The sequence below is a fragment of the Mastigoproctus giganteus genome, chromosome 3, assembly GCF_048544385.1.
Source record: "Mastigoproctus giganteus isolate SK-2022 chromosome 3, ASM4854438v1, whole genome shotgun sequence".
NCBI lineage: Eukaryota > Metazoa > Arthropoda > Arachnida > Uropygi > Thelyphonidae > Mastigoproctus > Mastigoproctus giganteus.
The window spans coordinates 83,476,826-83,503,694 of NC_143577.1; the positions used below are offsets into that span (position 1 = coordinate 83,476,826).

A 26,869-nucleotide genomic window follows, 5' to 3' on the forward strand; every position below is an offset into this window, starting at 1 on the left:
CAAGGATGCTCTCATAATTATGTCTAAGGATTTTGCTGCTGCTTTTAATATAATTGGATAGAGTCCATCATCCTGAGGTGTCTTAGTTTTGACAATTTTTCTTCCAATTTCCTCTCAGTTGCCACAAAATCATTTAGCTCACATTTAGAATTAGGTATACTTCTGGTATCCTCATCCCTCAAAACTTCAAGTTTGCTTGTAGATTCACGGTATTTATTTAGTTTGGCAACTTATGCAGGGTCATCAATGGATATTCCATTCATATCCAGTGGACCAGTGTGCTCATCCCTTTCCTTTTAAGTTCTGGAAGAGAACAGTCGGAGGATTTTTAGCTGCTGTAAAAGGGATAAGTATTTTTAATTTTTACCATATTCTTCATTAATTAACATACTACATTTTTTTTTTTTTTTTTTTTTTACAGAGATATTAAATAGGTTTAGTAACATTCGTTAGCTTCTTATTTTGAATTTAACTAGAGATTTTTGGAAGTTACGACTCCCGGTGTTGATGCCAATATTGTGCAACTAGCCGCCATATTGTAGTCGATAAGAAATAGCGTAATAAATAAATAAATAAATAAATTTTCTGTTTATACTCCGGCACGACAACCAAGTCAGTAGAGTTTACAATAAATCGTCAATACAAATATTTATCATTTTTAGTAGTCACGGGCTTGAACCCCACTCAAGGAATGTGTGCTATGCACTCTTGCTCCTGACCACTCGGCTACGTGAGGCCTAAACATGTATATATATCTTGAACTGATAGCATAAGGTATAATGTAAAACTAGATAGCGTAATACAAAGCACTGTATTAGGAATCTGTTAGCTTATTATGGTATTATCAATTAATCAAAAATATTATTAATCTTATTAAATTTCATTGTTAATTAAATTGTATTTAAAGGGAAATCGTGACCCAAACTAGAGCTGTTAAGCAAAGATCACAGACTAGCGATAGTACTGTGACTCAGGGAAAAACGAAGGGGGCGATTCGCCAATGCATCGGTCTCAAAAAATATGTGAAATGTTTGTTAACCTTTCTAAAACAGGACAAGATCTAGCCGAGGAGGATGCCTTTGTGAATGCTAGGTGTCTAGAGTGTCAAGAAATTAGTCACCAACTCAGTGTTCTGATGGGCATCTATGAGAGCTTGAGGTGTAGGGTAAATGCCCTTGAAGAAATTAATACGAGGGCCCATCAAGCTCTCAGCTGTCCAGCTCAACGGCAGAGCTCACTCCTGTGCATCAGGCAGCACAGAGGCAATCGCCAAGGCAGAATGCACTGGTCCCACAGGAACTAGTTATTGTTGGTGACTCTATTGTTAGGGAGATGGGGAATATACTATGCAAGAAAGATAGGTGGAACAGGACCAGGGTGTCTCTGCCAGGGGCAAAAGCTGATGATGTTGTAGAGCAGATATCATCTTTTAAGGGCACAAAACGTGATATTGTTGTACACATTGTAACTAATGACATTAAGAGTAAGAGATCTGCAGATTTACTCAACAATTGCAGGTCAATGTTGAAAAAAAGTCTCAAGTTAGGGTTGAATGTGAAAGTGTCTGCAATTGTGCCCAGGTATGATAGGAGAGAGTATATGATGAGATCCTTGTTGATCAATTCAGCCCTGGAGAGATTGTGCAAGACTAAAGGGATAGAATTTTTTTTTAGCCTGTTATGTGCTTGTTGACAGGGGAGACTGCTTCTACAGGGATGGGGTACACTTAAATAGAAAGGGTGCAAGAATATTTGCTGATGCTATCGAGGCAGTGTTAGGTGGGTCACAAAACTGCTAGCTTGGGGGGATTCACAAACTAATAGGTTAACAGTAGCCGCAGGAAGAGGTGGAAAGCAAGCAGCCTGGAAAGCAAGGCAGTGGGGATTTCCAGGATTGCTGGGAGTCATAGTGGAACAAGTAAATACATGGACTGTGTTAGGGTAACTAAGAGTAGGAATAGGTGCATGTATACTTGCATGTACACCAATGCTAGGAGTATAGTTAATAAATTTGATGAGCTTGAAGTGCTAGTCAAGACATCAAAGGCAGCTATTGTTGGGATATCAGAGATGTGGTGTCACACAGACATTAGAAGTGCAGAATTGGAATTTGGGGAGTACAATGTGTACAGAAAGGATAGACAGGACAGGAAGGGAGAAGGGGTTATGCTGTTAGTTAGGAAACATAAAATTTGAGGAAGTGCATCCAGTTGATGTTGGTGGGCAATGCAATGTTGAGTCTGTTTGGCATGACATAAGCACTGGGAAAGGAAAAATGAAAGTAGGTGTGTGTTATAGGCCTAATGTATCTGATGAGTATAATGAGCAATTGTGCAGAGCAATAGTGTGAGCCAGTAAATCAGAATGTCTTATAATGGGGGATTTTAACTTTCCAGATATTGACTGGAACTTGTGTGTTGGTCACTCACACACTAGCAAGACTTTTGTGGATTTATCGGATGACTGTTTTCTACAGCAACATGTTCGAGAGGGAACCAGAGGGAGTAATACTCCTGAAATTGATTATTGATGCATTAAGATTTTGCAGATAAAGGAACCACTGGATGACAGTGATCACAATGTACTGATTTGAGAATTACTTAAAGATGTAACTACCATCAAGGCTAAAGGGAAGGGCTTTTGCTTTCGTAAAGGTGACTACATGGGTCTGACAGTTTTTAAATTCTGTACAGTGGGATCAACTGATGATGTTGCCAATGCTGATGTCTAAATGGGAAGCCTTGAGGGACTTAATTTTGGAGGCTACTAGGCTTTTCATTTCAACTAAGAATTACTGTTCAAGGTTTAGGCCTAAATGGAGGTCAGATGTATTAATGAGGCTCGTGGCAGAGAAGAAAAATGTATCGGATACATATCAAGTATCAGATGACACTGAAGCCTATGGCAGATATAAGATTGTCTGTAATCAAGTCACAAAGGATGTTAAAGCAGATTACGGGCAATCTTTGGCAAAGGATGCAAAGAAAAACAGCAAAGATTTCTTTACTTATGTAAACTCTAGAAGGAAAGGGATGAATCAGATTGGACCACTTAACATAGATGGGTTGACTATTGATGATCATGCTGAGGTAGCTGATAAACTGAATGAGTATTTTGCATCTACATTCACACATGATGAGTTATTCAGTGAGGTGAGTACCAGAAGTTTATCAAACTCTAACAGGGAGCTAAGTGATTTTGTTATAACTGAGAGCAAAGTAGAGGAGAAATTGTTGAAGTTAAACATTAAAAAGGCACCTGGGGTGGACGGGATCTATCCAGTTATATCAAAGGAGGCAAAAAAGGAACTAAGCAAACCATTAGCCATAATTATGAAAGCTTCCTTGGACTCAGGGGAGGTCCCCCATGGACTGGAGGTGTGTAAATGTATCATCAATTCACAAAGGGGGTTCAAAAGGTGACACGTATGCCTATAGATCTGTTAGTTTAACTTGTGTTTCTGGGGAAATAATGGAATCACGTTAAAGAAGCACTGCAGTATTAGTTAAGACACAGCATGGGTTTGGCCTCTGTAGCCGAGTGGTCAGGAGTGGGAGTGCAGTAGCACACGTTCTTTGAGTAGACCGGGGTTCAAGCTCCTGACTGCTGAATACAGTTGATCTGCCAACCTGCACTGGACCAGCGTGGCAGATTATGGTTTTTCCATTTTCCCTCAGCATGAATTGTTAAGGAGGCTTCCATCTTGCAGTGGGTTGACAATGGCTGCACTTTACCTTTTATGGATTTGTTAAAGGGAGGTCTTGGCTGGCCAATTTGATTGGATATTATGATGTGGTCTCAAAGGAACTGAATGCCAAAAATAATTTTGATATCACATACTTGGATTTTAGGAAAGCTTTTGATACTATTGAACATGGAAGACTGCTGTACAAATTGGAGAGGTATGGCATTAAAGGTAAGATGTTACAATGGATAAAGGGATGGTTGAGTGGGAGATGACAGAGCGTGGTAATCAATGGATGCTGCTCTTTGTGGACAAGTGTTATTAGTGGAATTCTCCAGGGTTCAGTGCTGGGCCCATTGTTGTTTTGTATATTTTTCAATGATATTGATGAAAGTATATTAGGCTTAATATCCAAGTTTGCAGATGATAGAAAGGTTGGCAGGGTTGTTATTGATAGAAAAGACAGTATGCTATTCCAACTGGATCTAGATAAGTTGGGCAAATGGGCTGAAAAGTGGCAACTGAAGTTGAGCATTGGCAAATGCAAAGTGCTGCATATGTGTAGGGTGTCTCCTTAGCCAGGTGGGCAGGAGCAGCAGTACGTAGCACATGCTTCTTGATTAGACTGGGGTTCCAGCCCGTGACCACCAAATACGGAGGATGTGGAAAGGTCAGGGAATGACCACTGCATATCCCCAGAGCAATATGGCCTTAGTTGCTAATGCTCCTAAAAACAAATAACAGCAACAACAACACCATATGTGTAGCCAGTGCCGGTTTTGGGCTGATAGCCGCCTGCATGCTAGAGATATTTGGCTGCCCCTATTAATGCGGTTCCCGAGTAGATTCATAACCTAACCTAACCCAACCCATGGGGGAGTCTACTAGTATGTTTTTATGACAGTGACATATAGTTGACAGGGGTAAAAAATTCCATAAAAATATTTGATATATTTATTTTAATTTTATTCAAATCAAAAATGTACAAGATATCAAAAAGAAGTAAAAAAAATGTACCCATGATGCACCTGTCATGTTTTCTTATTTGCCAATTCATCAATAACATCTGATAATTCTAAATTTTCACACAATTCCTTTTCTATAGCTAACAGTCCTAGGTCATTAAACCTTTCTTGATTGATTGACGTTCTTAAATATGTTTTTATAAGTTTTGAGTTTCGAAAAGCTCCTTTCACCTGATGCTACACTAACTGGTAATGTCAGAAAAATTCTCAAAGCTATAAACAGATTAGGAAATTATGACATAAAGTTATTTTTTGTAATATATGTCAAGTTTTGTAATGGATCTGCAATTCCACTGCTCAAGATTCTATATGTTGAATATAGAATTTTGAGCTTCCTATATGTTATCAGCTCATTGAAGAGCTGAATACCATCAATATCCTTAATACTTGTGCTTCCTTTATTAATTTGAAGTGAAACATTTAAATCAAAACGAGATATTTTAATTTCCTCATCAGTCATTTCTCCAAATTCACAAAGAAACTTAAATACATTATTACATTCATTTAGATTTTCAAACCTTTCCTGAATGAAATTTAAGGCTGTATCAACAATTTTTAGATAAAATTGTATTCTAAACAATGCTTTTGGATTTATGATTTGTTCATTGAGACTTTCATAATCAAAATGGCGAACTTTAGTTCTACTCCTTACAACTGGAAATTCTGCCACTACATTTACTTCTGCAGTTAAAACTTTGGCATCCCTAATATATTTATTAAATGCCTCATGAGATCTGGCTGCACTTAGAAATTTAACAAGCTCGTTCAAAACATTAAGAGATTCATTTATGTTGGATTGAGGACACTGCAACATTTTACTTACAACATCAATTTTTGACAGAATATCGTTCCATGTAACATCTGACTGAGCAAATGAACTTGAAAGATGCAACCTGATCTAACAAACATTGAGCTGTATGTTTTGTTTTCATGTCTCTGGAATTATCATCTATTATGTCATTTAAACTTTTCAATATTTCACTTAATTGCAATATGAGAGAGGTCTCACTGCTTTTATTCTACTCTCCCGTCTTGTATCACTTACAGATTTCAGTTTTGATTTAGTGATATTATGATTTAGTATATCTCATCTGTAAGGGAATGCAGAAAAAAACTTGTACAATTCTTGAACAATGTTAAAAAAATTAACTGTTTCAAATGTTACTTTGGCAGCATCATATACAACTAAATTCAATGAATGAGATGGACAAGGTACAAAAAAGGCTCTAGGAGATGGACAAGGTACAAAAAAGGCTCTAGGATTTATATTCCTAATTTTGTTCCGCAAGCCACTATGCTTACCATGCATATTTGCCCCGTTATCATACTCTTGTCCATGCATATCTTGAATATCTAATTCATAATCTGTTAAGAGTTCACTTAAAAGATAATTACATAAACCTTCCCCAGTTGTGTCTGATACTGGATAAAACGCAAGAAATAATTCTCGAACTGCAACATCAGAAGTGTCAATATTTATAATTCTTACTACAAATGCTATCTGTTCAGTGTGACTGGCATCTGGCGTGCAGTCGAGAATTACCGAAAAATATTTTGCTTTCTCTCCAAATTCCTTGATTTTTGATTTTATGCCACTTGCTAAAACAGATATGATTTCATTTTGAAAAGCATGGCCTAAGTAATGAGGTATATGACTTTTAGCAGGTTGAGATTGTGTTATGTTATTGACATGCTGTGAGATAATGGGGTCAAATTTTGCAAACATTTCTATAGTCTTTAAAAAATTTCCATTATTTGTTTCATAAAATTTATCATTTTTACCTCCGAATGATAAACACTGCCCTGCTAAAAACTGGACAGTTGCAATGATTTTTTCAATAATGGCTTGCTATCATCTTTTTTCAGATTCAAAGTGCCGTTGTTGTTCTTTGTCAATTGTAAATTGTTGTCAAGGTGTGTTTTTAATTCATACCACTTTTTACAATTTTGTATATGTTCTACACTCGTTTCATGCCGTGATAAATGAGTGGCTGTGTCGCCAATCTGAAAACCCCTGACTATCTGTTACTTTGTTTAGCTTTAAAGGAAACAACTTGCAACAAAAGCAAAACACAGTATTCGATTTTATAGAATAGATTAACCAAGTTCTTTGAACTTTTTCCCTGTTCGGTAAAAGTCTCATATATTGTGACGCAGAAAATGATCTTCCATTGTTATCTTTAGGAAATTTCATATTTTGAGGCCTTACAAGTCCCTTCTGAATTTTGAGTTCTAATAACCAATTATTAATAATTGGTGGGCAGCTAAAAGGATCCCCTATATCGTATTTGGCTGTCAATTCAACACAATTATTATTTTTTTAATTATCCTCACCACAGCTTGATTTAGGCACTGATATTTCTTGGCACAATTTCAAACGAACTTCAAACTTGTCATATGATTTTTCACCTTCCATTTCGTCCTTACTGTCTGAAATGAATTCCGAAACAATTGATGTTGATGCTTTACGAATTTCAGCATGGATCCTCGTAATTTTTCCTTTTCACTTTCATTCTTCCGCTTGCGATAAAAAGAACCAGACTGACGTTTTGTTTTCCTATCTTACATATCTGAGCCTAAAATAATAATAATAATTCTTTGCTTACAGGGCACAAACTATTTATTTCTCTTTTTGAATGTATAAAAACTTTGTAATGACCCAAACCTGACTTAAACCTTTCTGTGCGGGTACCGAAAGTTTACTTACACTAAATTAAAATAAATAAGCACAAAATGAAAACACGTACCTGTTATGTTTATTCTTTATCAGCAAAAGCTCTAATCTCACATAGCAGTTTCTTAGGTTACATTTATGATTTATGCACCCGTTATCCATCCACATACTTCTCACTCAGTAGTAATGAATTTTTTGCTGTGAAAATGTTGAAAATGGTTTACAAGAGAATTGATTGTTGGGTGAATATTTAAATTAATAATGATCTTGCACATTTCTTGCTTTATTTAAATTTCCTTTTGGTTCCGTCAACAATTAAAACGATGATGTAAGTATCACTTTAAGATTAACGATACGGGAATAAAGGCCCATTCAAAATGAAAATTAAACATAACATAAGCATAAAACCTTGTACCTATGTTATTTAATGAAACCATTCACAATGGATTATGTAAGTTTAACCTTAATCTTAATCATAACATGTTAACACGAAAGTTTGCAAACTCCAAGCTTTTATTCTTTTGTTTACGTGGTTTAAAGCAAGATACAATCATAGAGGTTATGGAAGTCCGATTGTTGAATCCTTCTGTTTTTCAACGGATGAACCCACTATCCCCTGTGCTTGCACTTCTAAGTTTTCGGATGCAAAACACCTAACATGTATGCTTTGGCATTATTTATAACCATAAACTACACAGCTCTATCATCCATCATCATGCAAACATCAATTTTTTGTAGTATGAAAGAAGAGCATGTTGTGTTTCCATGGTTACCAAAAATGTTTATGATCATGTTTATGTTCCCATTGTGAATGTTAGTATGACTTCTTGATTTTACGGTAACATTTGTTACGTTATTTTTATGTTTAATTTTCATTGTGAATGGGCCTTTAGAGAATACAATATTATTTATTAACAATGCCACTCGCTATTTCATCGCCGACCACTATATTAAAATAATATTAAATTATATTTTAATATCATTCTTTAAAGTGCACTATTGGCCGCCCTAGGGATTTGGCTGCCTGCGTGCATGCAAGCACTGTACACCTACCAGAACTGGCCCTGTGTGTAGCAATAACCCAAGAGAAACGTACCAACTGTGTGGTACTACACTCAGGGAAGTGGAAAGTGAGAAAGACCTGGAGGTAATTGTGCAGTCAAATACGAAGTTTGCTGAGCAGTGCAGGCAGGCTGCCAGGGCAGTTCATGGAGTCTTGTCAATGATATATAAGAATTTTGCTAGCAGGGACAGGGAGGTGGTTATCCCGTTATACAAGGCAATGGTCAGGACACACCTAGAGTACTGTGTACAGGTCTGGAGGCCTCAATTTAGGAAGATTGTAGAGTTTCTAGAACAAGTACAAAGAAGGGCAACAAGATTGGTGAGGGGAACAAAGAGGTTCTGTTTCCAAGAAAGGCTTAAGTTGTGCAAATTGCAGTGCTTGGAGAGTAGGCACCTGCTAGGTGTTCTGATTGAGGTATTGAGGTGTATAATGCCTTGAATGAGATGAGCCAGCTGAATGCTGATGGGGTTCTTCTTCTTGCTCAGATTAGAAACCTGAGGGGGCATATATTCAAATTGAGGAAATACAGTTGTAGAATAGATGTGCAGAAATTTGCCTTTAGCCAGCGAGTAGTTGATTGGTGGAACAGACTTCCGTCTTTTGTTGTGGGAGTTGATAGCCTAAATAAATTTAAGGCTGGGCTGGACAGGCGTTTGGAATGAATGGAGGGGTGAAATGGGATGTTTTTTTTTTTTGAAGTGTATTTTTCTTGTCTACCACTAGTCTCATTAATTCATGTTACTTCCATTAATCCCCCCCCCCCGACCAAATAAGATATTCTTATTTACTGGTCATTTTATTTGTTTGTTATACTCATCCCTGTCATTTTGCCCATAGTATAGTATTTGCCTACTCTCAATTTGTTATCCAAATGTTTGTCAAGCTGTTTTGGCTCAACATTACTCTGGAATCTGCTGTATCATTTGCGTATACTGTTTTAGAATTAATATTCTTCTTAACCAAGAGAATAACCTCTTCTTCTCCCCTTTCTTGTGTGTTCTTTCCCACACTAATCCTCTGTGCTTTTACTAGTTATTCCCTCAACTATTTAACTAATGTGATAATATATTATATTCACCACTTTTCACTCATTTGGGTTTGAATTCTATCGATAACTGGAGGAATTTTTAAAGGTCTCTTCAATCAGGTCTGCAGTTAGCTGATCTCAGGGATTATGATATAGTTTAGGGCTAAAGCCTCAGGTTATGTAAAGAGTTAACTAATGTACAAGTTAGTGTAATTGCATCATTTCAGTACATAGCCAACTACTTAAGTAGTTATAAATTGGCATCATTAAGTATATTTCATATTGTGAATACCTTCACAACGAGTTGCCAAAATATTGCACTACCTCAAAAAAGTAATGCTTCACCATAGGAGAAGACTATTGTTACTTATTCTCAGTGGATACCATCACCCATATGGCCACCGTTTCGGAGCTTATTGGCTCTTCTTCAGTGGGTGGGCAGGTGTTGCAATGATGACAACCCAGTTGCGAAGTATAAATCCACAATATGAGAGATGCCTGATGGTGTGGAGTAATTTAGATCATGATATAGTTTAGGGCTAAAGCCTCAGGTAATGTAGAGAGTTAACTAATGTACAAGTTAGTTCAATTGCATCATTTCAGTGCATAGCCAACTACTTAAGTATTTATAAATTGGCATCATATGCAATGCTTCTTTAACCAGTGCCTCCATTAATTTCCCTGGAACAGAAGTTAAACTAGCAGGTCTGTAATTACCTGTGTCTCCTTGTGATCCTCTGTTGTTGTTATTATTTGGTTTTTAGGAGCATTAGCAACTAAGGCCATATTGCTCCAGGGATATGCGGTGGTCATTCCCTGACCTTTCTGAATCCTCCATATTTGGTGGCCATGGGCTCGAACCCCGGTCTAATCAAGAAGCGTGTGCTATGCACTGCCACTCCTGCCCACCTGGCTATGGAGGCGCCTTCCTCCTTTGTGGATTGGGATCACATTTGCACATTTCCAGTCCATGGGTGCCTCCCCTGAGTTCAAGGAAGCTCTCATAATAATGGCTAAGGGTTTGCTTACTTCCTTTGTTGCCCACTCTAATATAACTGGATAGATTCCATCCACCCCAGTGTCTTTCTTATGTTTATCTTCAACAATTTCTCCTTCACTTTACTCTCAGTTATTATAAGATTATCTAGCTTACTGCCAGAGTAAGCTAGATAATCTTATAATAACTGAGAGTAAAGTGAAGGAGAAATTGTTTAATACACCTCTGGTTTTCCCCTCCCTGAATAACTCCTGATGTGTGAATGTAGATGCAAAATATTCATTTAGTTTGTTAGCTACCTGAGGAGGATCATCAAAGTTCAACCATCGATATCAAGTGGACCAATCTGATTCATCCCCTTCCTTCTAGAGTTTACATAAGTAAAGAACTCTTTGCTGTTTTTCTTTACATCGTCTGCCAAAGATTTCTCTTAATGTGCCTTTGCCTGCCTAACCTCCTTTATGACTTGGTTACAGACCACTTTATATCTATCATAGGTTTCTGTATCACCTGTTAATTTGTAGGCATTGAGAAATTGATTTAGGATAATTGGTCATTTATAGGTGAAGGGATGATAGCTGTTGTAATGAAGAAGCATTCCAGTGTTGGTAGCCTTTCTGTACATGCTAAATTGAATTTTGTTCACCATCCGTGTGAGGGTCAAATTTAAAAAATGTAACTATTTTGTTTCAGTATTTTTGGTTTCTAGTGTAAATTTGAATCTTGCATGGATATTATTAAAGTTCTGTAGAATGTCTCAGACCACCGTAGTCACCTTTACAAAAGCAAAACCCTTCCCTTTACCCCTGATTGTAGTTACCTGTTTGAGTAAATCCTACTTCAGCACACTGTGATCACTGCCACCTAGTGGTTCCTTTATCTGCAGATTCTTAATCCATGAAGATTCACTACTGATAATCAGATCAAGAGTATTACTCCCTCTAGTTCTCTTCTGAACATGCTGCTGTAGAAAACAGTCATCCAATAAATCCCCAAAAGCCTTGCTAGTGTGTGAGTGACCAACTCACAAATTCCAGACAATATCTGGGAAATTTAAATCCCCCCTTATAAGGCACTCTGATTTACTGGCCCAGTCTCTGCACAATTGCCCATACTCATCAAATTCATTAGGCCTATAACACACACCTACTCTAATTTTTCCTTTCCCAGTGCTTATGTCACACCAAACAGACTCAATATTGCATTGTCCACCAACATCAATTGGATGCACTTCCTTAGATTTTATGTGTTTCTTAACTAACAGCATAACCCCTCCTCCCTTCCTGTCCTGTCTATCCTTTCTATACACATTGTACCCCCCCCCCCCAAATTTCAATTCCCAAAGTTCATAATGTATTGATGTAATGTTATAATCTGTTTTATGAATTTAAATTACTGTTCATTTAGTGAAAGCCAGCTATAGTTCTTCATATAATTGCAGTTTCTCTAATAATCGTTATCTCTAATAAATAATTGTAGGAAACAATATATATGTATATATATTTTATTATATTGTACCTGCAGTATATTTTGAGCATTACATTAATAATAATTAACTAATTAATCCTTTTAAATCAAAACTAGTTTTCTCATATGTAACAAATAATATAGGTAATATGATTTTAAATCTGAATTTTTTAGGATGGCTTTACTCCTTTGGCAGTAGCATTGCAACAAGGCCATGACAAGGTAGTAGCAGTGCTATTAGAAAATGATACTAAAGGTAGAGTACGGTTGCCTGCCCTTCACATTGCTGCAAAGAAAGATGATTGCAAAGCTGCAGCACTTCTCTTGCAAAACGATCACAATCCTGATGTAACCTCTAAAGTAAGTGTTAAATGAAAATATGTGTATTTTGTAACAGATAACCTGTTTATTGATCATTTGAACCAAAAATATCATTGTTTTGTATGTTATGATATGTATTAATGGAATATTCATTACTGAATATTTTTTCCATATTGATAATAAAGTTTAGTTTCTATTGTATACCTGAACTTTAAAGACTTTTGCATACTGTCTTTCTTTGCGTACAAGTACAATTAAAATTTTAAAATCTTAATTGTACTTGTATGCAAAAAAGAAAATCTTGTAGACACCATCCTTGATACTCTGTAAATTTACATTTTAATAAGAGGTGCTGTTGCTGCTTGTACTATGTGATGAATTTTATTTAAAATAAAAAATGTGTCTTAGGTTTAATTATAAATAACACTGGTTTAGAGTGTATCTGGGGTTTGAGTAAAAGTGTGTGGCAGTTATTTATGCATGTTTACTGATTACTAAAATGAAGTCCGTTTGTTTCTATCACGTAAAGAATTTTCACAATTCATTAACAAAATATTACCTAGGTATTATACACAAATGTGTACATAACTATTTTTCTGCAATGGTTTACAAGTTTTATACTCCTATATTCATAATCAGTATCAAATATTTGCTTCAAATACAACAGATTGTGCATGTTTAACCCGTAACTACGCACACTGCAAGGTAGCCGACCTTGACCCAGGAAGGTAGACTGCCCCCCACTCCGCTCTTCCAGCCCATTTGTGATTCTCAGAATTTTATTTTTCAAGTGGTGTCTGGGAGACTCCTGTGTGTACAAACAAGTGAGTGCATGCTCAGACAAGTTTAACCCATAACTACACACTTTCCACTCAACCACAGAGCCTATGTAAGTGGCACATCCCTTATGTGGTCACAGTACTGCTGTAAAAATCGTCATGAGCCCTCATTGTGTGTTAGTTTTCTTTTAGTATGGCAACCATGGCAACTAGAAAGTGTATAAACAGTCCCGACATATTTTGTTACATATGTAGATGTTTTGTTCCTGTAAAACAGAGGCAAAATATTGCTGGTTGTGTAAAAAAATCGTATTATGCATACTTTGACATAAAACTAGGCAATCAGGATAAATCTTGGGCACCACATAAAGTATGCCATTCATGTGTCGAACATCTTAGAAAGTGGAGTCAAGGAAAAAAGGTGTGCTTGCCATTTGCTATTCCTATGGTGTGATGCGAGCCAGTAAGCCATGCCGAACGTTAATTTTATGTATATGACGTTAAAGGTTACAATTCAAAAAAATAAAAAGGACATTAAATATCCAGATCTACCATCAGCCATAAGGCCAATTCTGCATGGACCTGATCTGCCTGTAAAACCTCCACCAGAAACTTTGGAGTCCCCATCTTCCACCAAAACAGAAGCTAAAGAGGTTTGCAGAATGTTATCAACCAGAAAATATTTTAACGCCACAACAATTCGAACTGAACGATTTAGTAAGGGACTTAGATCTTCCAAAGTATGCTGCTGAAATTCTGGGATTCAGACTTCAAGGGAAGAACTTACTTGTTCCACGTACATCATTTTCCTGGTACAGAAATTGTGAAAGGGAGTTTATACAGTATTTTTCAAGAAGGTCCTCTCTTTTATTGTAGTGATATCTCAAGTTTGATAAGTGCCTTAGGAGCTCCATCATATGTTCCTAGTGAATGGAGACTATTTATAGACTCTTCTAAGACTAGTTTAAAAAGGTGTTCTCTTGTATTATGGAGATAAGTACACATCTGTGCCAGTTGCTCATTCAGTCTACTTAAAAGAAACTTATGACACTCTAAAGTTGCTTCTGGAGAAAATTAAATATCAAGATCACGAATGGCAACTATGTGGAGACGTAAAGTGTTATGTATGTTGTTGGGGCAACAGGGTGGGTACACTAAAATGCCATGCTTTATTTGTGAATGGGACAGCAGAGCTAAAGCACTGCATTGGACAAAGAAGCAATGGCCTCGGAGGCACAATCTTACACCAGGGTCAAAAAATATTGTGCACGAAAGTTTGGTGAAGCCGGATAGAATACTTTTACCTCTACTGCATATCAAGTTAGGCATAATGAAGCAATTTGTTAAAGCATTGAATAAGGATGGCAACTGCTTAAGTACCTTTGCAGTAAATTTCCCAGTTTATCTGACGCAAAATGTAAGGAGGGTATCTTCATTGGTCCTCAAATTAGAAAATTGGTTTTAGATGGTTAGTTTGAAACTACTATGACTGACATTGAAAAGGAAGCCTGGATTGGTTTTAAAAGTGTAATGGAAAACTTCCTAGGAAATCATAAATCACAGGACTATGAGAAAATTGTTCAAAATATGCTCAAAAAGATTCACAATTTAGGTTGCAATAGGAGCATCAGAATTCACTTTTTGCATTCCCATCTTGATTTTTCCCCCAAAAACCTTGCACAGATGAGCAAAGAACAACGGGTGAGATTCCATCAGGACATAAAGGAAATGGAGCAGAGGTACCAGTGAAGGTGCAATACAAGCATGCTGGCAGAGTACTGCTGGTGTTTAAAAAGAGAGAAACCTGGCACTGAACATAGAAGAAAAATGTTCTTTTCAAACAAAGAGACGAAGGTCTGATTAATGAAAGTTTCAGAATTTTGATTAATACTTGTTAGTATTTACATATTTTTTGATATATGAAAATGTAATCTTATCAATAGGTCATTACTAAATACAATAAAGTTATATACTTTCGTAAAAAAAAACAATACTTTTTTATTTCTTAAATTGTGATGTATCTGGATGTGATAGAAAAAATCTAAGTCATATTTGAAATCACAGCAACATATTTCGGCAGTAGGACCTATTGAAATTCAAACCCCAGTGAACAAACTTAAATTTGTAAACTAGTGTAATGAATGTGGCTGCTTGAAAGTTGTGTGACATATAACATAAATTATGGTTATAATATATATGTTAAGAATTTCAGATAAGTCCATTTATGCTTACAAGGTGCCTCACTTTCATTTGAAAGACTTGACAGACTTCGGCCAGGGGCATATTCAGGGGTGGTCAGAAGGGGCATATGCCCCAACCAACCAAAAATTTTGAAATTAAAGAAAAAGGACGCAGGATGCATTCTAAAAATAAAACTCGAAACCTTGATTGCCATGCCCCTCCCTTACGATGACATCTGGATACGCCACTGAATTTGGCAATGCAAAATATTGTTACAGCCAAGTGTAGGATACGTGAATACATGACCTGTGGGCAACTTTTGCATAGCTTACCAAGTTCTCACATTTCCCAATGTGGGTCAAACTTATACATTATAACAATAATTGGATTCCATATTATTGGATAAATCATTAATAATTTAACTCCATAATATATGATTTTAATAGGTACTAAGTTGATCCTAATTATGACTGACAGTTGCTGATATTCATGCTTCACATTGTACAAACTTGAAATGCAAGTATGTTTTTTTTTTTTTTAATATTAGTCCTTAGAATATGAAGCCAGTGATAATTTTGGCATCTTGGTTGGGGTTTTTTCAATTGCAGACTTGTCATGTTCTGCACTGCAAACTCAGTTTTCAGAAATTTATGAATAAAAATTAAAAACTTAAATTTTTTTCAGACTAACTTTTATTCCAATGTGCAAAGTATTCCTTTCAGCCATTGTTCAAAAACAGGCTTGCAATGCATTAAAAAATAACCTACAATCAAGAAACACAAGAAGAATATGCAGATTTTTCAAACAAATTTACCAAATTTTATATATACCCCACATTTAGAAAAAAAATTAGGTTTATAAATTAACTTTTATTCCAATAAGTGGGATATCCCTTAGTGATGTCATTGGTCAAAATTTGCCATGTAGTTAGTAACAAGAACCAAAATGATTTTTCCTGCTAGTGGAAGTAGTTTGCATTCTGACAACTAAACCAGCTGCATGAACAGCTAGAATGTCAATGAAAAGCACATGTTTCATATCCCAAAAACATATAATCGAGCTTGTTTTGCCTCTTAGATGATTGCATTGAATCATTGATGATTACACTGTAGAATGCATTGAAGTCTACAGAAAATAAAATTAAATGTGATTTATTATATAATCATATCATCTAATAAAATTTCGCAGTGAAATAATTTGGTGGACAGGAATAGAAACCAAAATGATTCTGTAAATCCATAATGCAAAATGAATACCCCATTATGGTTGCCAGTATCACATATTCCAATTTTAAAAGTATCTGAGTATCTTTTACTTTCAGTTCAGCCTTCTCAGGAAAAAAGTGAAACAACTATCCTCACACAATAACTTGTGTATTTTCAAAATTTTGGCGCCTCCGTAGCCAGGTGGGAAGGAGCAGCAGTACGTAGCACACGCTTCTTGATTAGACCGGGGTTCGAGCCCGTCACCACCAAATACGGAGGATGCGGCAAGGTCAGGGAATAACCACCGCATATCCCGGAGCAATATGGCCTTAGTTGCTAATGCTCCTAAAAAGCAAATAACATTCAAAATTTTGAAAAGTAGGAGTATTTTCTCATCTTGTATTTTTTGAGGCTAGCAGGGTTTAAACTGCCTAGTAAATGTGGTAGTCTTAATTCTCACAGAAAACTGAATGGCACTTTAATATATACGAAGTGAAAACGCTCTTATACCACATAAATAATTTTCAAATTTGATTATCATGAACACCACTATTATTTTGATAAAAGGTGATGTTTCTAGATTCTTTAGCATTAGCATTAGTAGAGGCATATGATTCAAGAAAGCAAGCTTATGCAGCATCAGCCAAAAAAAAAAAAAAAAAAAAAAAACGCTCCCAATTGACCCCCCCCCCCCTCCGTTCGTTCCAAATACCTCTCCAGTTCAGCCTTAAATTTATTTAGGCTATCAACTTCCACAACAAAAGATGGAAGTCTGTTTCACCAATCAACTACCCGCTGGCTAAAGGCAAACTTCCGCACATCTGTGTTTCCTCAATTTGAATTTATGCCCTCTCAGGTGATTATTCTGAGCAAGACGAAGAATCCCATCAGCATTGAGCATGCTCAAACCATTCAAGGCTTTATACACCTCAATCAGATCACCTCACAGGTGCCTAGTCTCCAGACACTATAATTTGCAAAACTTAAGCCTTTCTTCGTAAGAACAACCCTTTGTTCCATTCACTAATCTTGTTGCCCTTCTCTGTACTCATTCCAACAGCTCTACATCCTTCTTAAAATGAGGCCTCCAGACTTGTATACAGTACTCAAGGTGTGGCCTGACCATTGCCTTATACAAGGGGATAATCACCTCCTAATCCCTGCTAGAAAAATTCCTATTTATCATTAACAAGACACTATGAGCTACTCTTGCAGACCGTCTGCACTGCTCAGAAAACTTCATATCTACCTGTACAATTACCCCCAGGTCCTTTTTGTTCTCTGCCACTGTTGACAGTGGTAAAGAACGAAATAATGTATCAAAAGAGTTGATACGTTTCTCTGTGGTTACTGTTTCCCATATGTAGTACTTTACATTTGTCAATGTTAAACTTCATTTGCCACCTCGCAGCCCATCTGCTCAACCTGTCCAGATCCTGTTGCAGTAGCATAGTGTCAGTAGTGTCCTTGACAACCCTGCCAACCTTCGTATCGTCTGCAAACTTGGACATTAAGCTTGATATACCATCATCAGTATCATTTATAAATACAGAAAACAACAATGGACCCAACAGTGAACCCTGAGGGACTCCACTAATAATATTAGTCCACGATGAGCAGTGTCCATTTATTACCACTGTCTGTCTTCTCCCACTCCACCATCCCTTTATCCATAGCAGCAAGATTCTTGCTAGATCATGTCATCACACTAATAAAATGGCTGAGAATGGCTTCTAATTTCACATTAAGTAGCTTCCATTCCATGATGTTGCCAAAAGCTTAATCTGCCATTTATTTAAAAAAATTAGGTATCGCAATTTAAGCCTGTTTCCCAACTTAATGATCTTGCATCACTTATTAGGTGTCCTCTAGCCATTCTTGGCATTTAAATAAATGCTAGATTACCCTTTTGGTGCCATTTCCTTGAAAGTTGAAGAATATAGGCAGCTTTTGATAAATTAAAGTTTATTCTGTTATGAGCATTAAAACCATTGAATTTGCCAAAACGTTTAAATCCTGCTGACCACACAAGGACAAGAGAGGATGAGAAAGTCTAACTTTTCATAAATAATATCTGATCTTTTAAATAAATAGTATTATTAACCTTTTTTTTTATGTCATTTATTTAAAAGAACTGAAATACTAAGGAAACTATGGTAAAGTGAGTTTTTTTTTGTTTTAGGCATTAAGACTTACTAAACAAGTAATTACTTAGTTAATTATTCATTGTTGTTCCAGCTTCTTGCTGGTCAATAAGGAAATCAGTTTATTTCCATTTGGGTTTAACTTGTAATGCCTCTTTTCTCCACATCACTCTTCAAATCCTCCACCATCTTCTTCTTTTTCTTGGTTTTCTTCTTTCACCTTCCATTTCCAGTATCTGCTTTGGCAGTCTGTTATCCTCTGTTCACTTATATGCTCCAAACAATCTCAATCTTTTCTTGTAATTGTTCTTCTATATTCTCCCTAATGGTCATGTTGCTTATTCTGTCTCTCAGTCTTTGCATAAACCCCTCTCAGAAACTTCATTTCCGTTGGTTGCATTCTGCTGATATCCTTCTCCTGCATTACCCACAATTCTGATCCATAGGTTATTATTGGTACATTGGTACATAATTCATAGATCACTTGCACTTCTTAATAACTCCTTTTGCCAAAGTAAATATTTTACCCAGTTATAAAACATTCTTTCTTGATATGTGCATTTACATATCTCCTTATCAGTTCTCTCTTCTTTTTCTACTATACTTGCTAAATAGCTGAAACTGTCTACTTTTTCTGTCTTCTTCCCTCAATAAAGATGTTAATCCCCTCATCTTTCCTCCTTGCCACTAAACTTTAAATTCTGTATCTTTTCTTCCTTCACCCAGCTTTCTACCTATTCTTTATACCTCCTCTCCATCTTCATAAATCAATAAATTAGCAGTAGACATCATCAGTTTCATTTTTCTTTCTCAGTCCTTTTCTCCACAACATTTGCAGTATCATCTATTTCAAGTATTAATAAGAGAGATGAGATGCACTTCCCTGTCTCAGGCATAGCCAGGTGGGTAGGAGCAGCAGTGCGTAGCACACGCTTCTTGATCAGACCGGGGTTTGAGCCCATGACCACCAAATACGGAGGATGCGGAAAGGTCAGGGAATGACCACCGCATATCTCCGGAGCAATATGGCCTTAGTTGCTAATGCTCCTAAAAACCAAATAACAAACAAAAAAACTTCCCTGTCTCAATATTAATTTCAAGCCAACCTATGTTTCCAACAATTGTTTTCACACAACGTTTAGTTCTGCTGTAGAAACTTTTAATGCTCTCTATCAATGCCTTCCCTGCTGCCTGTCAACCTTTTTATAGCTTACAAAAATTTCAGTTTTTTTCGTAAAGTTAAATTTTTTGTGGCGCATTATAATCTTTGACGTTTTTGCACCATCAAAAAAAACCAAACCAAACCCTACTCCCTGTTTCCTTACTGCTTCCAATGCCTTTCTTCTCTGTGGCAAGCAAACTTTTTGAAAGTCTATTCACGGCCAACTACAACAACATTGACTCAGCAGGCCTAACAACACCTAACCAGTTTGGCTTTAGGCGGAGGCTCTCAGAAGTTGATGCCCACCAGCACCTCCTGCAACAGTTGGAAGAATGTGACAAGAAATACTTTCTAGTAATTTCAGTGGACTTAGCTGGTGCATTCGACACCTTATGGTGTCAGAGTGTCCTGGCAAGACTCAGGGCAGCCAGTGTTCCTGGAAACCTCTTCCAGACCGTTAATACAACTTCCTTTCGAACAGATCTATAGCCAATAAAGCACCGTACCAGTCTTGCTCAAGAAAATTTTTGGGGGTTGTCTGCAGGGTTTGGTTCTGGGACCACTTCTGTGGAATTCTGTTCTGGACAGTTTCCTGGCCTTGGACCTTGGCAAAGTAAAATCCCAGGCCTTCGCCGATGACCTTATCCTTACGGTCTCAGCAAACTCCAGGTCACAGGAGTTTGCTGAGACCGTAAGTACCTAGGAGTCATCCTAGACCAAAATCTATCCTTCAAAGACCATCTTCAATACCTCTGCTTCAAGATCAGGAGATACACTGCCCTGGTTTCCAGGGTCACCAGACAGGACTGGGGCCTCAGCCGGTGCACACTTCATTTATATTATAAAGCATCCTTCATACCCATTATCACATAAGCCTCTGGTGTGTGGTACATCAAAGCCACCACAGCAGTTAACCAGGGAATCATTGACTCAAACCAAAGAACGATTCTACTCACCATCACCTGCGCCTGCAGTACGTGAGTACCCACGCCCTTCAGAACCTGGCTGGGGTCCTTTCTCTGGATCTGGAGATCGTGCATAGAGGACTGCTGCACCACCTGGCAAAGGGCACCACTAAAACATGCCTTGGGTACACGACTGATCCTGCTGAGAGAAAAAAGCTCAAGGACCACCTGCTGCAGGTGTGACAGGACAGATGGGCAAACTCTCACACCGGGGAGATTGGCGCATTATAGTCTTAGTTGCTGATGCACCAATAAAACCCAAATCAAATCAAACTGGGGAGATCACCAGAAAGTTTATCCCAGACGTCGACAAGTATACCCTAGAACCCCAACTTGGTTCTCACCATGCCTGCAAGAAGCATACCTATTCACTGGATGTGGTGCTATCAATCCAAGCTTTTCTTACTCGGAATCGAAGAAGATCCTTCTTGTCTGTGGCAGATTAGAGAGCTGGCAGCATCTAATGTATGATTGCCAGCTCTATGACAACCTCCACAGCATATTAATAACAAAAATAATGTATTCTCCCAGAGGACAAGAAACATACTGGACATGAAAGAAGAATACCAAGCCTTCACTTCCTATGCCCAAAAGCTCTTCACAAGTGGATGAATGCTCATTGCAATGGAGCCACTGATCTTGTGCTACCACACAACTCACCAATGGCAAATAGCCTGACAAGCAAAACTACAAAGTTGCAGACAGCAGCTTTCTAGGACTCGACTACCAGCACTATGGCCACCCCAAGTAGTGGAACCCCAACTTCAAGTGACAAGAAACATGGACTTCACAGACTTACCACTGTTGTTGTTGTTATTTGGTTTTTAGGAGCATTAGCAACTAAGGCCATATTGCTCCAGGAATATGCAGTGGTCATTCCCTGACCTTTCCGCATCCTCTGTATTTGGTGGTGATGGGCTCGAACCCCGGTCTAATCAAGAAGCGTGTGCTACGCACTGCTGCTGCTCCTTCCCACCTGGTTACGGAGGTGCCTGACTTACCACTGATTAAGACTATTAACATCTTACCACTGGACTCACCAGCACTTGACATTAACCACTGATCAAGACAAGATGCAGCATTAGGCGACCTGCAGCATGCTCCCTTGTGTGGTGCCTTTTACTCCCTTTCCCCTAGCAGGGGGGACAGGTCTCTGTTGCTCCCTTGATGCCTCTCCCTTCTCTTCTCCTGGTGGGGCCAGCCTCCCACTGACTTTTCTGCGGATGACTTCCCTATCGTCCCCATATTTCTGCTTGTCCCCCCACCTTCAATCTTTTCCCCCACTACTCAACTAAACTTACTGAGTACGCCCGAAACTTAATGTTGCACAGTTTGCACAGTTTAGCCAAAGCCAAAATTTTAATCTCACCTTTGCTTGAATTCCATTTTGGCCTTTTCTGACTTCGTGTTCAGCCACTTTTTTTTTTTTTTTCTTTAGGCCTTGCCACTGAAATCTTTCGAAACTAGGTGGCAGCACCTGCCAGAGTACCAAAATAATCTATCTACTAGGTTTACCTGATCTGCCTCCTCGTGGCTAAGTGTGGGTAATGTTGGTTCCTCTAGCGGCCCAACATTACCCAAAATTAACCCACAATTAAATGGTCAGAAAAACAACAGAACATAATACTACACAAAACAACCATATCCCACACACTTTTAAATCTCTGGCCTCCACAGAGTACTGTGCTGTATGAACAGAGTACACAGTGCAGAGATGGGGGGAACCCCTGGTGCTGTTAGACAACTAACACACTTTACTTTTCTTCTTTTTACACTGTCATACACCTTTTCTGTATCCAGAAAAGCCATGCACTGATCCCTTCTGTACTCATAATGCTTTTACATCATTTGCCTCACAGAAAAAATTAGGTCTATAGTTGATCTACCTCTTCTGATGCCAGTTTGCTTTTCCGTGATCTCACTCACATTCAGCCTTGTCTCGTACTCTCTTCTCCACTGTTCTTCTACACTTTTCCTATGTTGCTAGTCAGAGTGATCCTGCTATAATTTCCAGTCTCATTTTTTTATATATGGGCATGACAAATTCTCTTTTCCAGTCTGTCATTATACTTTCTCCTCCCATTCTATTTCATTGCCCTGTGCATCCATTGCAGACCTGCTTGTCCTGCACACCTTACCATATATATAATCACTTCATTGCATCCTGGTCCTGGGTGCCAAGTGATTGTGATCGAGCATTTTCTCTGTTCTTAAACTGTGATTGTCTAAAAGCGATTTATAGTTCTTTTAAGTTCCATTCCTTAAAAAATTTACTTATTTAATAACAGCTGCTGTTACAGAAGTACTTGTACAGAGCAGGAGAGAAAAGCCAGCCACGTTTCTTTATTTTTCGTATTTCTATTACTAACACTTACTACTTTATGCTTGGTCACATTAGGCATTGCTCCTGCCTCCCTGTGGCAGGGCCAGAAACCTTGGCAGAACAGCTAATCTAACAAGGGCCAGAAGGAGCAAATATGGAACAAAATGTGTTTCCGCCTCTAGGGCTGACAAGCTCTCGGCCAGAGTTAGATATTGAACATGACACGTCACAACCCAAGAGGTTTAAAACCAATTCCTCGGTGACAGACATTCCTGCATTTCTCATTATATACAATCTTGCCGATCAGTCTTTCAGTAAGTTGTCTCTGTGTCTTATCCAGAAACACCTGGAAAGTCTGGAAGGATCTCTTAAGACAGTCAAGAGACTGCAATTAGGGGGATGTACTAGTGGAAACAATAAACCATAGGTATTCCGAGAAGCTGCTAAAACTTACAAACTTTGCTGGAATTCTGGTGAAAGTTTCTCCCCATGCAACCCTAAATACATCTAAGGGTGTTATATATCCAGCTGGGATCTATTGAATGTCATGGAGGAGGAGATAACTCAAGAGGTTCAAGATCAGAATGTCATTGCTGTGATTATGGTTAAAAGAGACAATGAGTATGTGCTTGGCACACCTAGGGTCCTGAGCTGGATATCATCATTCTTCTCTTTCTTGGTGATTCCCTTCTACTTTTCTCCCTCCCTCTCAGGGATAAAATTCCCTAGATACATCACCCTTAGATGTATCTAGGGAATTTTTTTTTTTTTTTTTGTTTGGCTAGTGCAGCATAAGCCTCAGGCTTCCCTGCACCATATCATTGGACACCCAAACTGATCTCACAGTCCCTTCAAACACTTAAATCTCTGACTGGGATTGGACTGTTCTCTCTCTCAGCAACAGTCCAATATCCCTAAGCAGTTGAACCAGTCAAGCAATACTGCACTTATAGTACCAGCACCATCTCCTTCTCCTCCCCCAGTGATTGCTTCTACATCGAATAATTGAAGCTCAAATTTAAAAATGAATATCCAAGAAATGTCTATCGATACAATTGACTCATCCAAACAGGAAGCCCCTCGATGTGGGCACCTGTACGTGGTGAGGGGACCTCCCAGTGACGCTGCTGGACTTCCAGACTAGCATCACTGGGATCCAATGCCCACAGCCCAGGTTCCAGGCTTACATCAATGGAATCCGGCGTGTTTGCCGTGCGCTGCGACCCGTGGAAATTCGGAAAGGGGGATCCTGGTGGTTGAGGGGCCCAGCTTCAATACACCACTTTGGCCCCTGCTTCGACAAGACGGGTGGTCCTGGAAGGCCCGGCTAGGATCAATCGGCTAGTAGGCTCGCCTGCGAGGGTCAACCGTGTCAATGCCACGCCCCTACCCTCACGGTCCGAGGGACAGGATTCAGGCTGGCGGCAGTGCGGGTATAGTGTCTGGGTAGCCCTGGCGTCCCACTCCCGAGCGCATTTATTGCATGCCGGGTAGTGGGCGTCCCTTTTTGGGCTCCGTGGTGGGTGGGGAGCCTGGGCACTGAACAATTTAAAAACCTCAATGAATCCTGATAAACTTATTTCTTCAGGAGCCCCAACCCGTTCCCTATCTGAAAACATAGACGGAGAGGCAGATAATATTATTGCGACAAAGAGGCAGCGAACTGAAACATCATCATCAGGGCCTGTCCCAAGATTTCTAATCATGCATTCCACCACTGAAAAACCGATTGGCAAAATGTCGCCCTTCTTCATACAGAAAGGGTTAGATGGGTTAGCAGGTTCTCCCAAATCAGTTAACAGGCTCCGTTCTGGAGACCTCTTAATTGAAACTAAAAATGACAGGCAATCGGAACATCTACTCCGAGTAACAACAATCGGAGGTATCCCTATGACAGTGACACCACACAGAACACTCAATTCATCGAGAGGTGTCATTTCGGAGTGGGACCTTCTCAACGTAACCGAGGAGGAAATCTGCTCCGAATTAAAACCACAGGGAGTCATTGCCGTCAAAAGAATCACTGCGCGAAGGGATGGAAAAATTGTTAAAACCAGGAGCGTTATCCTGACTTTTAACTCTCCTAAACCTCCTGACGAGATTAAAGATGGATACATCAACTGTTCAGTGCGTCCGTACGTTCCAAATCCTTTACGGTGTTTTAAATGCCAGAAGTACGGACATTCTCAAATGGCCTGCCGCGGAGTCCTTGCATGCGCTCGATGCGGTGCAAAGGACCACGAAACAACAGCATGTTCAGCCGCAAAACCCACCTGTATTAACTGTGAAGGCGAACACCCGGCCTATTCACGAGCATGTCAGAGGTGGAAAGAAGAAAAAGAAATTCAACGGCTGAAGGCAGAGCTAAATATATCATACCAGGAGGCAAGGAAATCGGTCAAACCCCTGAATATCAACAAACCTACCTACGCCCAGAAGGTAGCAGGGAGATGTTCTGTCGGAACTCAGACGGACATGACCATTCCTCCAAAGGAGTCTTTCACTCCCATCATGCGTTACCTTTTAAGTTCTCAAAAACCTGCACAGGAGGACCAATCAGCTGCCACTCCTATATCGGTACCTCCTAATGCTCCACAAATTACAAAGGTAGTTATGAAAGATAAGAATAAGAAAGGGGAAGTCCCCCCTATAACCCAAGAAAAGATGGATGTCGAGCAGAAGGAGGTACCCGAAGAGTCAGTCTTGGAACTCTTTGCGGAGGAGGAAATGGACACGGGACAGCGTCCTTTCTTCCCCAAAAAAGATAAATCCAAGACTGATAAAAGTAAGCCCTCAGCACCTCAGAAGCCGCCTGATGGACCCACCAAGCCAAAATAATGGCTAAATTCCTACAATGGAATTGTCGTGGATTCCGGCGAAATATTGATGACATCAAGGCCCTCCTGCAAAAGCACGAGCCAGTTTGCTTTTGCTTGCAGGAAACATATCTAAAGGCAAATGATGATCCCACCATGCACAACATCACAGTTTTTCGAAAGGATAGAATTGCGGATGGCTCTGTACATGGGGGAGTGGCTATCCTTGTGGGTAACCAGACCCCAGTGCAGCCCTTGCTAATTACAACCAGCATAGAGGCTGTCGCAATTCGCCTTTCAGTGGGATTTTTATTAACTGTGTGCTCTATCTATTTGCCACCTGGGACTGACATCTCCCAGGCAGACCTTGATGATCTTCTAACGCAGTTGCCTCCCCCTTTCTTACTTCTCGGGGATATGAATGGACATAACACCCTGTGGGGTAGTGCTAACATCAACGAAAGGGGACGAGTCATAGAGCGTATGCTCAATGACAATGACCTTTCCCTTCTAAATACTGGAACAAACACCTTCTTCCACATGCCTACCCGTACTTTTTCTGCCATTGATCTCTCTATCTGCTCCCCTTCTCTACTCCCTTCATTTACTTGGGAGGTGGAGGAGAATCCATACGGAAGCGATCACTTCCCCGTGATAACCTTGTTACACAGTGGGAGACCATGTCTTCCCTTTAGGTTACCACGGTGGAAGATTGATCAGGCTGACTGGACTGCCTTCCAACATTAGGCAAATTTTGATCTTAGCACAGTCAGTCAAGAGTCTATCAATGATGCAGTTAAGTACATCACAGTAAATATTGTCCAAGCAGCTGCGAATGCTGTTCCAAAAACATCTGCCCGGTTTCCACCATTTCCTAAACCTTGGTGGAATTCACAATGCACAGCAGCAAAAAAGGCTCAAAACAAAGCGTGGGGGATATTCCGCCGATATCCCACCACGACCAACCTTATAACCTTTAAACGTGCACGAGCCAAAGCACGATATATCCGCCGTCAGAGTCAAAAGGAATCGT

General features: G+C 39.0%; 1 protein-coding gene across 1 annotated transcript in view; it reads left to right on the plus strand.

The window, feature by feature from the left end:
* Positions 1–26,869, plus strand: part of LOC150088120 (uncharacterized) — a 1,786,788-nt gene that overhangs the window by 502,009 nt on the left and 1,257,910 nt on the right. The window contains exon 5 of the mRNA XM_090370030.1: positions 12,115–12,300. Coding sequence (XP_090226156.1) covers positions 12,115–12,300 — 186 coding nt within the window. The remainder of the gene's footprint in view (positions 1–12,114; positions 12,301–26,869) is intronic.